The sequence below is a fragment of the Xiphophorus maculatus genome, chromosome 2, assembly GCF_002775205.1.
Source record: "Xiphophorus maculatus strain JP 163 A chromosome 2, X_maculatus-5.0-male, whole genome shotgun sequence".
Taxonomy (NCBI): Eukaryota; Metazoa; Chordata; class Actinopteri; order Cyprinodontiformes; family Poeciliidae; genus Xiphophorus; species Xiphophorus maculatus.
In genome coordinates, this window is record NC_036444.1 from 9,053,634 (window position 1) to 9,069,068 (window position 15,435).

General features: G+C 36.4%; 2 protein-coding genes across 7 annotated transcripts; one reads left to right on the forward strand and one right to left on the reverse strand.

The window, feature by feature from the left end:
- Positions 1-888: 888 nt before the first annotated feature.
- Positions 889-5,073, forward strand: gcnt3 (glucosaminyl (N-acetyl) transferase 3, mucin type). Its single transcript, XM_023348163.1, has one exon. It carries the CDS (start codon positions 900-902, stop codon positions 2,193-2,195), a length of 1,296 nt encoding a protein of 431 aa, XP_023203931.1. The 5' UTR covers positions 889-899; the 3' UTR covers positions 2,196-5,073.
- Positions 3,213-15,112, reverse strand: bnip2 (BCL2 interacting protein 2). Of its 6 annotated transcripts, XM_023348141.1 has the most exons (12): positions 14,120-15,112; positions 10,893-10,991; positions 10,695-10,759; positions 10,259-10,435; positions 7,852-8,034; positions 7,628-7,730; positions 7,418-7,549; positions 7,198-7,284; positions 7,014-7,112; positions 5,613-5,648; positions 5,079-5,105; positions 3,732-3,817 (listed from the first exon to the last, which is right to left on the reverse strand). In XM_023348141.1, coding segments are annotated over exons 1-12 (1,353 nt in total). In that variant the 5' UTR covers positions 14,464-15,112; the 3' UTR covers positions 3,732-3,816. The 6 variants fall into 6 exon arrangements, with proteins under 6 accessions (XP_023203922.1, XP_023203894.1, XP_023203900.1 ...); XM_023348154.1 differs by lacking the exon at positions 5,079-5,105 and having other exon boundaries at positions 3,213-3,817; positions 7,852-7,980; XM_023348126.1 differs by lacking the exon at positions 5,079-5,105 and having other exon boundaries at positions 3,213-3,817.
- Between the last annotated feature and the right edge of the window lie 323 nt (positions 15,113-15,435).

A 15,435-nucleotide genomic window follows, 5' to 3' on the forward strand; every position in this document is an offset into this window, starting at 1 on the left:
AATGTAATCTCTTACACTCCCACAAATATTTACATATACTGTCATGATGCATGTTGTAGTCTGTGCCAGAAGCTTGGTAATGGTGTAAAAAGGGTTTGGTAAAAGTTCAAACTGCTGAGGGTCATTTAAAGAAATTTTAGTGTGTGTGCATGTACATGTTTCTGCACTGTGTACATGAGGCAAAAATCCCCAATAAATCCAAACTTGTACATCCAATTTTTTTTCAAAAATCACTGAAATTTTATGTTGTAGAATAATTCCACCCTGGAAAAGCAATTATTAAATGCAACAGTAAAATTAATAAAACATTTTGTCCTTGAAGATTGCATGTAAAAATCTGGCCAGAACTGTTGCAATGGTATTCTTTTTCTTTGTATTTTAGTTGTGAGATTTTACAAAGTGCCTGTATCTATACGATGCACACTGTTAGTAAAACATGTGAGCAGTGACTGAAAAACTACCTTCATATTTGTGCAAATGTATTTTCTTTTTATAATTATCATTAAAAAGGAGTATCTGGGAAACTGAACGTCCTTAGTTGTCTAAGGAGTGTTTTAGCACTCCTTAGACAACTACAAAAAATACACATAAACTTCCTTAAAAATTCTACATTCTCAGAAGCAATGCAGTACTGTTTAATCATTAACAAGGATGTTCATGATTAAATATGAACAAGGATGCTCATGTTGTCATGTTTATGTTGTCTAAGGTTTAATCATGAACAAGGATGTTCATAATTAAACATGAACATCCTTGTTCATGTTTAATCATGAACATGTACCTTTCACATCTTAACGGACACACCTCCACAAAGGGATGATTAAATACTGCAGCATCTCCTTCAAACTGGAAACTGCATTGATGAGAGCTTACCTGCCCTGTCGCCTCTGAGCAAAGAGATGACTAACACAAAACTCCGGACAAGGTGGACTTTTTTTTTTTCTCTCAGCCTGGCTTGTTTGTTCCTTTCCTTTGCTTTTTGGGAAACCGCCATTGATAGAAGTTCGCCCTCTCAATTTCATATCCCGGATCAGTTTTTCGCTGACCTGCCTGCCTGTTTAGCTATCATCGCTGGAGCTGCAGAGGGTACCAAGGCTGAAATAAAAGAGCTTCTAGCATCCAGGAGAAGGAAAACAACTCTTTCTGAGGATTTCTACATTAATGCAACAAAAGATTGTGCAGCTTACATTGAGAATAGAGGTTTCATTTCAGTGCCTTTAAGTGAGGAGGAACAAAATTTTCCCATTGCATACTCCATAGTGATACACCAGAAGATTGAGATGTTTGAACGACTCTTACGATCTATTTATGCTCCACAGAACATCTACTGTGTCCATATTGACCTGAAGTCTTCACTGTCTTTTCACGAGGCTGTGAAGAAAATAGTTTCCTGCTTTCCCAATGTTTTTGTAGCCAGTAAATTAGAAAGTGTTGTGTATGCTTCATGGTCCAGAGTACAGGCAGATCTGAACTGCATGAAAGATCTGCTGCACTCTGAAGTTCAGTGGAGATACCTTTTGAATACCTGTGGGACAGACTTTCCCATTAAAACCAACAGGGAGATGGTGAAGGTTCTGAAAGTCCTTAATGGGAGGAACAGCTTGGAAACTGAAGCCACCAGTGCCTCCAAGAAAGCTCGCTGGCAGTACCACCACAATGTCACCAACAGGATCATCAGAACAGACGAGAGAAAAAGCCCGCCACCCATCAGCAGCCCAATGTTCTCAGGAAACGCCTACTTTGTGGTCTCAAGGGCCTTTGTGAAATACCTGATGCAGAACGGGAACGGAGAGATTCAGAAATTCATGGAGTGGGAAAAAGACACATACAGTCCAGACGAGCACATGTGGGCCACCCTGCAGAGGATGTCCTCTGTTCCTGGATCAATGCCCTCAAACGGCAAATATGACACGTCGGACATGATGGCTCTCGCCCGAGTTGTCAAGTGGTCTTATTTAACAGGAGACGTGAACAAAGGAGCTCCGTACTATCCATGTACGGGGGCCTACAGGAGAGCGGTGTGTGTGTACGGCACTGGCGATCTCCTGTGGCTTCTGAGACAGCAGCACCTCTTTGCAAATAAGTTCGACCCAGAAGTTGATGACATTTCCATCAGGTGTTTGGAGTCAGTTCTGCATTTCAAAGCTTTGGGTTATGACCCCCTGGGCTCTCTGCAAAATCCAAATCTCTTGTAGAAACTAAAATGTAGTTTTTTTCTTTCCAAATGGAGCAGGTAATGTTTGAGAAGCTTCTTACCTTATTGCAATAGAACATCTGACAGGTATAAGCTGGTTTAAGATTCTCACAAGACAGGTATAAGCTGGTTTAAGATTCTCACAAGGCAATGACCCCCCGAGTAAACATACAAGGTCGGTATTATCAGTGAAATGTCAAAAATAAAAAGTATGTTACTTTTCTTTTTTACTGTTAAAATAACACATTTCATTACAGTTGTAATATTATCTGTAATGTGTTTGACATGCAAATTTGTCTTTCGTGTAGGCAAATAAAATGCAATTGCTTCCTGCTGCTAGCTTACTAGCAGTGAACAGGTGTACTTTTTTTTTTCTTTAATTATTGTGTCAGAATGGTATTTTGTTTCTTATACAATGTTCTAAATCTTTGATTTCAATAAAATCTGTACTTTCTGTGGATTTAATTTGTGGTAATAACTACAAGAATCTCCAAAGTGGTAAACATTTTTGGAATACCACAACTATGTATGAATAGTTTTTATGAACATTTTTTCTTCTAATAGTTACATTTAAGTCCTACATGAATTATAAAAAACACCTTTAATACAGTTTGCAAAGCTGATTTAATAAGCTAGCATGTGAGCTGGGCACAAGAAGGTAACCACACCATTGCCTTCTTACTTTATATATTAATCATAATTGGGGCTTGGACAGATTGTTAGCAAGTTAAAACCTGTTTTTAGGAAAAACCCTATTATAATCTTTATGAGCTAAACGTGGATAATGTATGATTAACACGGTCTCTGATTTCTTCTTGACCACTTCAAGAAACTGGTTGAATGTAATAAGTTGACAGAATAAGCATTAAACAAGTGTACATATGCAAGACATAACTGAATAAAATGTAACACCTTTTATGACAAATGTACTTCTTGATTTTCCACAAACCCTGTATACACGGATATTTAATCTAATTTGTTTCAGATTCTCTTTCCAACAACCAGAAGCACATCCCAGTGAGGGGCAACAAAATAAAACTTTATTTTCCCCAGGTGAAATTTTAACAGAACATCAGCAATGAACAGTGGAAAAGGTGCTGCCAACACTTTACATAAAATGCCACTCTGTGAGTTTGACACCTATAAATTGCAGTTTAAAAATCAGTTCATAAAAATATATTAAATTTCTCTCCTTTAACACCTTGTATATAAATATATATTTCAATGTAACAAAGCAGAACATGCAGCAACCACTTGTAACAAAGTGTTAAATAGTGAGGATTTAACTAAGAAACCAAAGACAGGCTTGACTTAACATAGGGGACTAAATAAAAGCAAAATACAATATTTCGAACAGCAAATGTGGGCAAAGTTATAAGGGTTAGATTGTTTGATAAACAGGAAAAAAATACAGCAAAGTGTCTGAAAATGTAACAAACAGCATAGATTAAAAAAAGCACTTTAGGTGCAAAAAAAAAAAATCTCCTGTAACTTTGAGCAGAACATAAACATGAGGACAGGAGTTAAGAGATTGAGACTCCTCCCCATGAGGCGCTGTGAAGTGGTCACTCAGGAACAGCAGCAGCAGCCATCTCCACCTTCCCGAATATTTCCTGGTCAACTCTGCAGAAACATTCAGAAGTCAGAAGACAGCTGTGAGACCGGGGAGGCATTGATGCAATCAATCAGGATCAGCTTACAACAATGACCTCTAAAAAATAGATCTTTTTTCAGAATCACACCCTGAAATGTGTTCAGACTGGGATGAAGGTAAGAAAGATAAATATCCTGTCTAATTTCTTAACAAAATCAGTAAAAAAAAAAAAAAAAGTTAATATTTTTTTCACAAAATAAGTCAGAGTCCACTGAGATCTTTGTTTTAAAATTCAATATTTTGTGCCGCTTGTTACAAAGTGGTGGATCAAACCAGTTTAGGCTTTCAAAAACACATTTTAGGCTGTTGCTAGTCAATTGATTTTCTTTTTTGCTTGACCCAAATATTCACATTTAGAAAATGTTCAAATCATACATACCTTTTACTAAAAAAATTGACATTTCAGTTCACCTAGAAAGTCAACACCAAGTGTACATGACAATGTTTTTAATTTCCTTTGAGAACACAAGTGTCCTTTAAGGACCAATATGTGCAATTACTGGATATCCATCTTCCAGCTTATTGGAAAGTGCGGTAAATCAAATCAATGCACTTTATGCGTTTCTAATGAAGTTTAGCTGTTATTTTATCGATCAGGCCAATTTCGGTTGAGGTCTGACCTGCTGATTCAGATTTGGACTTGTTCTCACAATTCCACTCCAAATAAAAACAGAACAAAGCTGCAAGTTTTTTGATAGAGGTGGTCATTTTCAAAGTAACTGAAAATTAAGGAATTGGAGAAATGTGCACAAGTCCTTAATATTTCTAGGTTAAAAAGAATGAACTGACTGGAGCCTCTGTTAATCTTAATGTCAAGAAGTTTGTAATGTGCAACTCCTCACAAGAACTTTTGTTTTAACGGGTTATAAACTGAAAACTCCTCTGTCCTTCACAGTTAAATAATGTTATACTTTTCAATCAATTATAGTAATCACAGCAGCTGCTGAACATTAATCACTTATCAGGAAAAAGCAGTACATTTCCGAGTGCAAGAGGAAAGCTGACAAACGATCTATTTACCAAAACATCAGTGGGGAGCAGGAGTGCAGGGAGTGAGTCATGCAGAAAGCTGTGAGCGTGAACAAGCTGGTCGTTCAGTGAGGGCCACTTACTGACAACCATGTGAGGACACGGTTAATGTGCGACAGTGCAACCACACGTACCACAATGACGGGGACAAACTAGTTCCTTGTGGCACTAACTTGGACAAAAAAAAAAAAAAAAACTTACCAAATATAAACTGCAGCAACTCTAAACCTGTTTGGTTTTTGGGCGTTTTTTTTTTTTTTTTTTAAACAAGAAATAAGTGCCAGTAAGTGTGACATCAAGACAATCTGTGCACAGTTATTTTCGTATAAACTGGTTAAAGTTGTTACATTGCTTTCTAAACTGGGTAAAAAAAAAAAAAATGCATAATCTGAAATACAAAAAGCCTTACGCAAAATGTAAAGATTGGCAATATTTGTAAATTAAAAAAATGAAAAAACTATGCAGAATAAAATTATGCTGCTAACTTTACATTGCTGGCTCAGACAAGAATTTAGCTGGTTAAACATTCACCAAGCCACCTATTTTAATGAGCAGACAGTCATTCTGTTTATTTGGTATTTAAATCACATCAGTTGAGAATTGCAGAGGAAATTGTCTTTCCTTTAAGAGAATAGGTGTCTTGGTGTGCTTCTGCAAGCTACCTGATCAATTTATTGTTAGTTTCACAAAATACAAAAGGATGCAGAAACTGACCCTTGGTCAAAGAGCAAATACCTTTTATTGCTTTTCCTATTTTTTTCGGCATCAAACCTTAAGAGGGGCAGGAAAACTGGTTTAAGGAGAGAAAATTTAGACAACCAACAACAGATCAAAACGCGCAGAATGTTTAAAGATTCTCTGAGGATTTGAGCAGTATCTTTTTAAAAGAGTGGAGACAAATGACAACATGAAGACGACGTGCTTGTCATCTATTCACAATATTTTACAAATATTTTTCCTATTGTATACACACACATAACATATTTCTATTATTATTAATTATTATTATTATTATTTCCCTACATCTAAAAAGCTTTAGGACAGATCTAACCTGTCAGAGCTTAGATTTAATCGAGGTGCTAAAAAATTCTGTGAAATAAATGCTTGCTCTAATTTGAAGCAAATATCTACATTTCTGCAGAACATGATTTTTCAATGATCTGCAGACAGACAACAATCCTTCGATGTGCCGGTTTTTAAACTGAAGTGGAACCAGCTAATTGTTGACATAAAAGAAAATATATTGATAACTGGCAACTGTGTACTGACAGTGCAGGCTAAAAGTGCTGTTAATCATAGCTTAGTTCCATCTTTTTTAATATCTTACAACATATTTAAAAAATGAACTAGACAGTCTTACTCAAAGTCTGAGGAGAGTGTAAAAGTGAGTGATGACTACAAACGAAGAATGTAACAGTGTAGCAAAAAGAAACAGAAATTCAACACTTTGGAAGCAGTAGATCGCCTTTGAGCGACTAGGACATGCTGATGTTGTGTCTGGTTGTGTAGTGAACAAACAAAATGCAATTCAACACTTTGTATTGGCGGTGGACATACAGCTGCCTTCTTCCACTTTTTTCATTCAATGATTACAAACTTTGTTGAGTTTGTTGCTCTATGTGACAGAGCAACACAAAGTTGTGATTTTTAAGTGAAAGGAAACAATTCATGATTTTCTTCTACAAATAAAAGTTGAAGGTTTGCTCTGCATGTCTATAATGCTAAATAAAATCCTTCCTGCCTTCACAAGAGGACTTACCAGAAACAAAATCTTATCTACTTTGATCTCAGTATGGATTATTTTATAGTGTTTATCAAACAGCATCATGAAGACCAATGAACACATCAGACAAGTCAGGGAGAAAGTTGTGGAGAAGGAGAGCAATATTGATAGAAGCGGCCAAGAGGCCCATGGTAACACTGGAGGAGCTGTAAAGACTCAGCTCAGGTGAGACAATCTGTTGTCAGGACAACCATTATTTGTGCAGAGGGTATCCCTATCCATCTTCAAGCAACTGTTGAAGATTTGGCAGCTCATACCCTCTCCTGTATTCAGTTATCCTGTATAACCTTCATATGGTTATAAATGTAACTGGGAAACCTAAACCAAACGGCGTTCATGTGTCGAAAACTCACTGTTTGATACATTCTGGAATGGCCACGTACTCCATAGGGACAAGTTCAGCAAGGGTTTTCAAGCTGTACACATACTTGACTTTCTGAGAAAACTTGGAGCTGCAGAAGGAAATAGAAATGGCACAATACAAATATTTTTGCCTTAATCATTTCAATTTTCCAAATATTTATACCCGCAACATACCTTATGAAGGGTTTTGTGAGTGCCAGCAGGGTACGAATGAACCAGGAGGGATGGACAATTATCAGCGATTTTAGGTTTTTCCGTAACCTATACGAAGAGACAAATCAGAGGTTAAGAAAGTTCAAATTAATCATGGTCTCCTAACTGGACTAAACGAAAATGGTGCCATATCTATTCTACTTATGACAACAGCATCTTTTTCAGAGTTGTGCTGAATTACCTGCGATCAATCTGCTGGTAGCACTTTCTGAGCCAGCTAACAGCTGGCATCTTTTTCCGAGACGTTGCCCCATTCAAATACACAATCATGTAATTCTCAGCAACCAGCAGCTCCAGTGTGCCAATGACATACCTGGAGAAGAAATTACACGTTAAGTAATTGTTTCAAATGCTGGCAGTAAAATCCTAATTGATTCGCACAGACTCTTACTTGAATAAATTATCCATGATGTATCTGTAGTTTGGTTGACCACTCTCAGGCATGAAGCAAACAGCAAACACAATGATGGCATTCAAACCATCTCCGTAATAACCTGCAGACAACATATCAAACATTTATAAATGTTTTTTTATTAAAGTGAGAAAATTTGGAATACTAAAACCATCAAACTCAAGTCATTGTGCTTTTGTGCATGGCAGTAAGATTACACTGACCCCCATGGCTGATGACTTTCTTGTACGGTTCAATGGCCTTCATGTCCACTCTGTGATCTTGATCTCCAAAACGGAAAATCCTCCATCGTCGTCCTTCTTCCCGCTCCTCTGAGGCCGAATATTCCTGGACTGAATCAACGGTTTTCTGTAATATTTCTGTGGTTTTTGGTTTAGGAAGGTCATCTGAATGTAAAAAAAAAAAAAATCTAAATATATATATTTTAGCAAATAAATAAATTAAGCCATCCGATGATTTGTGTGATTAAAATCAGAGCATTTTTCATCAAATATACATTCAAATCTTTAGATTATTTTCCTCATGCTCCAATTACAACCAGTTGATCATCTGTATCTTAACATGCTTTGCTCTCAGATTAAAATCCAACAATCACATCTGCAGTTCATTATCTCTTTCCAGGCCTTTCATTAGGAAGAAGAAGAAAAAAAAAAAGAGAGCATTTTTTTCATAATTCATACAAAACATCACATGACAACTAAAATTGACAAACACTAAATAAAGTAAGATATTTACATACTCTGTAGAAAAGCAAACTACAGATTTTCTTTCACAACCATCAAAATAGTTATAAAGTGATATTTGGAGGGCCCATAGCAAAGCCGTAATCTTAGTTTCATGGAAGATTTGTGGGAAGGACATAAAGAGTGTGTTTTAGTACAGCTGTCTGCAAACCTGACTCAGTTACAGCCGTTCTGTTGGGAGGAATGAGCCAAAATTACTACAAACTACTGAGAGGTCAGTTTCAGAAATATCAAACCTTTTTTTTTTTTTTTTCATTCACTTTGGTATCCCATTTTATGCGTTGTTTTTAGCAACCAAAACTTTTACTAAAGTTTTGCTTGCTAAAATCTAAAAAAAATTCCCTAACCAAGTTACAGGCTTAAATGTTCTTTAAAAATGAAAGTTTATCGATGTTTGAGAGGGTGTGCTTGCATTTTTATGCCATAAACATTATATTACTTGTAACTCAAAACATTATTGTTTATTGCAATAACTTGTGGGACAATTTATTGTCCAGCAAGTTATCGTGACAAACCTGTTCTGTCTGATTTAATTTCAGACAGTGCGAAAAAAATTATTCCAACATAAATGTATGTAAACACCTGAATTGTTCTCCCAAGAAATACCCTAGGAACTTCTGTGTGTATTTTGTACATCTATTGCTGCACAGTGTTTCAACATCAAAACAAGTATTTGGCTGATCAAAGTCAAACTACGCAAATAAATTCAACTGAAACACTTATATGGGAATGTTTATACAGTAAGCACAGCTGCAATATACACCAAATTTAAGATTTCAGTATTGGTTTGTATTCTCCTTATCTGGTCCATATTTTCCAGTAAGAGAGCTATTTCCATTGTACTATCTACATGATTTATTTACAATCAAATGCAAGCCCTTAAAAAGAGAAAAACCGTAAAATAGTGAATATATTGAAAATAAACCATTTCTGAAGTGATAAACTGTCATTAGTACCTTAGAAAATGAACATTTAAAATAAAAAACAAAAAAAAAGATCAAAATAAAAGCAAGAAATATAACATGTGGGAGAAAATATATTCAAACAAGTGAAGAGATGATTGGGATGAAGGATTTGATTGACTTGTGGTTTGTAAAAAATAAATGAAGTCTGTCTAAGAACTCTTACCACAAGAAGAGAAAAACCTGCTGTTGGACTGCAGCCTGTTTCCAGGCAGACATAGGAAACAACTCTTCCAAGTGAGAAAGAGGAATGCAGCAATGTGGGAACAAGAACAACAAACAGCATTTTAAACAAAGTTGAGGAGGTAAGCTACCAAAAAACCCCTAAAAAGGACAATGTTTATAGGCCACGTTTAGTAAAACAAGACCAGGCAGCTTCTCATTTCTAAACTGAAGTCTAGCTTCTTATAACAGGATCCCACATGCATGTAGGCGCTGGTTGATGAAGCTTGTACATAAAATCTGATTTTTTCAGAAGAAATTCAATTTTAGTTAATTATTTTCTTGCTTTTTCTTAAAGGAAAAATACGAAAGTATTTTAAAAACCTGGTTTTTATTTCTATTATTCCTTCTGTGAGATGACCTGAATTCAAAGTTCAAATAAATGAAAGCTGTGAAACACACTTGACAACCAAGCTGGTAGGCCCTGGCTGGGCTGACATCACTCTGAACTATGAAAATCAAAGAGGGGGAAAACTCAGTTTTCAAAAATGAAATCTTCAAAAAACTGAAAATTCAATCGATAAAATCGATTTACCGCCCAGCCCTACATGCATGTTCCCAAGAATTTATCACTTTTTCCATCACTATGTTTACTGGATTTACTTTGCTATTCTGTTAGTAAGGCAAAGTAAAACAATCAGTGTTACAAGAATCAATAATAAGACCATCACAGTGGTTTTTACCTTCCCATTCAAATTCATTGCTGTTGTCTGAGGGCGTCTCCATGTCGTCCAGGTCCAGATCTGTAATTTCCTCCAACTCATCAGAGAGAAGAGATCCTTCGCTGCGGTCCAGAGTCAAACTCATGTCTGGAGCAGAGAGTTTTTTCTTGGCCTTCTTGCTTTGGTTCTCTCCATAACCTGGGATAGATAATAACTGTTAGTAGTTCTATTACATGTGCAGCCTCTTTAAAATAGACTAAATTATTCATTTTTAACGCAATGATAAGGAATTATATTGCTGAGAAAAAAAATACCAAAAAAAAGTCAAAGTAAGACTCAAGAGTCCTCAAGGATTTAACTTTAAGATTCAGAAAAAAATCTGAAATAACATTCTAAAGAGTTCAGATTTTTTTTTATTTGTACAGTAATATGAAGTGCATTACTGTGTTATGATTACCAGGGTCTCTCTCTTCAGAGGTTCCAGAAAAAAACTCATCAAGATCCTCTTCCTCTGGGAGGGGCCTGATGAAAAATAAGTTAATAATCTTAACTTCAGTACTTTATGATTTTCACATTTTTGCCCATAATGTTGGCAAAAGCGTCTCTGCATAAGACATGTTATACTGAGTTATATTGCATCTGGGCATCTCAGTACCGTGGGAAGTCTTCATCTTGCCACTCTTCCTTCAGCTCAACTCCTTCCATTCTCAGACGAGCTTCTGTAGTGGCGACTGACTCTTGCCGCTCCAAGCTGCTTGTGGAGCAGGAGGGGGGGCACAAACAAGAATTCAACATTTCATAGTTAACTGAATCTAATTGCTAAAAACAGAACGTTTGTAGAATAAAATGGGCAAAGTTCAAGAGCAAGCCACCACAGATTATCTGTAAAATGTAAACACATAATTGGTTATTTCTTTTAAAGGTGATGCATACAGTCTTAATGGGATTAGCCAGGAAGCCTTAAAGTTGAACTCATTTGCCAAAACACCACAGCGCCGTTCATTTTGGGGTTACTGAGTCAGACACTCGGAGCCTGTTTTTAAAGACACTGGTGCACTGAAGATAAAATCAATTCATCAAGTACACTGGGACTAATTTAGCCTTTACTGGAGTCTGGTAGATTAAACTTCCTTCCTTCAAGTTCACCGACAGCTGTCTCTGCTGATAGTCTCAAAGAAAATTAGCGAGTTTGAAGATCTACATTGTATAGCTTCCTTTTAAACCGAATTGATGTGTTAAACTGATTCCCTACTATGCATAATAAGCATAACACAGTTGAAAATCTAAATTTAAGTAATTATTGCTGTGCATAGGTAGGTTAATCATAAGACCTGTTTAATTCAGGAGGGTCCTAAAGCTTTGCGTATGTATTTGACACAAAGTAAGTAATACATGTATCAAATACATATTCACAGCATTAAATATTCACGAGAAAGCACCGTAATACTCGTATGTGACGCATTGTGAGGCTAATTACCATACAATACACTTTTAGTCCCTTGTTTAAGCATTAAGTCAAAAGCTTCAGCTTGTAACTGGTCTCCTAATCAGGTATTTTGCCGTTTGAAAGCTTACCAGCTTCCACTAAGAGCTTAGTTTATAAGCCATACGCCTAACTAATGATAAATGTGGAATCTGTATTGCTGTTACACAGAGCCCCCTTTAGTAGGCTATAACAATGCATTTGTGCTTATACAGAAATTCCACAGATTTTGAATTTAATGTCAGAATAAACCCATTTAGGCGTCTGATTCGAAATGGCAATAATCTCTACATAACCTAACAGCTGAAATAGGCAAAAAAAAATTGCTTCCTTTAAAGGAAAACTGCAGACCAAGTGGAAAGACTAATAGTAAGCTACTTCAGCAAAATAAGGAAGCTAAACTGCAAAAAAGAAGAAAGTTAAAAAAACCAAACTTGAATCATAACACTGAGCTTACATAAAGCCACCACACAATGTCTATTTATATGGAAATGTAAAGGTGAAGTTAAACTGTGAAGATGTCTGTGTGAGATGTCAAACACACTAAAGTGCTGTTTTTGTGATTTTATTAGAAATCCAATACCTGTCTATTTCCCCACAAAGAACATCTGACATTTTATTTTTTTAAATGTGCGCTGATTTCTTCCAGGGGTGATGTGAGTACAAAGCTGTGGTGAATTTTAAATATTGTAAACAATGATAACTGTAGACTAGGAATGACCTCAACCATTCTTACAGTTTTTAGTGTTCCCACACATGTAAAATCTCATAATTTTCTGGTCAGCTCAATCCTTTAGGTTCATCTTAACATGTAAAATTCATACACGTAAAATGAATTGTTGACAGATGTATAATAGGAGTTTGCATATGGTACCAGCAGAAATCAGAAACTGGAAGGATAATGAAGGAAACAAAGAAGAAGTACTTAAAAGAAATTCTTTAAAACACACTTTAATATTTAGGAAACCTTTATTCTGTTGCAAGAATTTATAGAGAGCTTTTTCAGCATTAGAACGAAATGCATATAAAAACTAAACTATATGAACTGGTCAAAGTCTCACTGACTTATTTTATGCTATTTAGATTCTTCAAAACACCAACTGTGATTTGTTATGAATAGTTGCCAGGGGAGATTAAAGAATTCCTCAAACAAAACAAACAAAAACTAGTTTTCCCAAAAATAAAGTCATTGTCAAATTTATTTTTATTGCATCCTTAAATATAACTAATGTGCTATAAAAACGCTGCTAAAAGCAGTCTGGTCTCAGGACCCCAGCAGGTGTAGGTTACCACCCTAATAAACATCAGCATAAACCCATCTAAATCTGATTCTAGATCTGATTACATTCGCTGTTGATTCATCTGGAATCGACAAGCTTTTTGAGACAGAATTTCAACCCCAACATATCAAAAGATACAGTTGGGAATCTCATCCAAACTGTACCTCATCGTTTGGAATAATTTCTGCTAAAGTATGGCATTCTTATGATTTAACTGTAGTAGAAGTTCAGTGAAAATGCATGTGTATATGGACAGGACTTGAAATTATATTTAAAGCAATAATTTTTAAATGGGAGCAAAATACTTGGGGAAATGTTTGGGGTGATTTCATACACTTTCACAGTATTGGGAGGTCTTACAAAAGAAGAAGCATTTGAAATTACTAAGAAAAACTGTAAAAACACATCATTTGCAAGCCTATATCACCAGATGGAGCTTCAATGCTTCTCATCAATTTATTTCTATTGACTTTTAGCTGTGAACATTGTTTATATTGAGTAAGCAAGTTTTTAAGTTTGCATGGTTTTTAACTGCATAGAAATTACTACTTTCTGCTCCTTCTGAGAAATAAACTTGATGAACTGAGAAGTACAATGGATTCCACTATAAATATTTTGCTGTAAATTGTAATTTGAGAAAGTGATTTGTTTCGTTAATTCCATTCAACTTTTGAGTAGTAATTTGAATACAGCTTGTTATAAATTGCATGAGCTGAACTTGTCTTTGAGAATTTAAATCATGCTGAGAATTCTTTAGGCCTTTAGGAGTTTATGTTTTCTTACTTTCTAAATAATTTCTCTATTTTTGCTACATTTTCAATGGCGAGAATAAGGGGAAGTTCATGTAGGAACAAACATGCAGAATGATTAAAAATCGGTACGGTTAAAAGGGGATCTGAGCCCTGACGGAAATGTTTTCTTTCAAGACACCTGACACGATAAACTGGCACTTAAGAATTTTTAGCTTTTTTTTTTTTTTTTTAAAGTGAAAACAAACACAAACTTCCCAAAACGTTTAAAAAGATGCATACTAGTTATTTTGATTTAAATTCTGGTGCGATGTGAAATTACACACTTGTTAACAGTTTAATCACCTAAATAAATCCCCAAAATACACACCTTCCTGATGCTCCTGGCGGTGAATGCGCCTTGGGAAGGCTAACCGGGGCAGGGCTTCCTCCTCCAGACTGTTTTTGCACTTTTCCTGGCGTTGTTCTTCTTGTTTTGGTCACATTTTCTCGACGAGATTTTTCGCAATTTTCCAACGCTGAGGCTGAGCTACCCTGTAAATCCTGGCCACCCTCCTTTCTCGACACTCCGGAAGACGCGAGACTAGTTGTCTGCCTGTTTCCCAAATCCCCATCAGTCCTGCTGGGTGTGACACAATCCGGGTTGCTATTGTTCAAACTTGTATCACTTACACCCTTCAACATCGCTTCACTTTCTTTCACGTCCGATGCCATGAGTCCTGTTACTAGGTTCCCTTGGTGCTGACGCGACTCAGACGGGGTTTGTTCAGAAAAAATACTCCGATCTTCTTATATTTCCTATGATAGTCAAAAAGCCAAACTGAATTAGCAACTTTTTCAGAAGTTTGTTGCTAACGGACTAGCTCTAGGAAACCGCAAACTAGCCAAGCGACGCGTTGCTAACACGTTTGTAAATCAGCATACCTAATAAGCTAAGCAGTGTGAAATATCACACCGTGTACTTAGACTTGATCACCTTTTCTGAACGCGTCACAGTAAGACGCTAGTGGTCTGAAAGTGTGCTAGCTTTGCACAACCAGCAGTACGCAGTGATCCTGCTTATCAAGTTTCCTTCCTTCCTTCCTCCAAGTCACAATGCTCTCCCCTCTATTGCGGACGTTAACAAACGTTAGTCACGTTAGCTTTTTCGGCTACGTAGAGCTAACTTAGCCGGCAGCTGCGGCTAATAACAGTAGAGTTTTGGACCAAATGTCTATTCTAAGCGGAATATATGTTCAGCAGCTTACTGTACACAGATCTTCATTTGTTCAGGAAAATCAGTAAATAACGGTAGGTTGAACTTGCCAAAGTTCCGGGCTCCTCGACGTACGGTTGCAACCATGGACGGTTAAACGGATATTATGCGCGTGGGCATTTATTAAATAGGTGACGGGGTTACGGGGGGGGGGGGGGGGGGGGGGGGGCGGCGGCTCTGCTTCCACTTTCCACAAATACAATTTTTTACTTTTATTTTTACTCAGAGGTACATCTTTATTGACATGTTAGACTAACCTCTCCTGGATTTATTCTCCTTTATTCAATTACAATATTAGTATGAATTTTAAAATACTTGATCAAGCTGAAAGGGAAACTGAATGTAACTTATACACATTTTTTTCAAAGTAATGACAGATGACTCTGGGCAGGAGGGATCTCTTAATAGTAGCAGTTCATTGTACAGCAGAT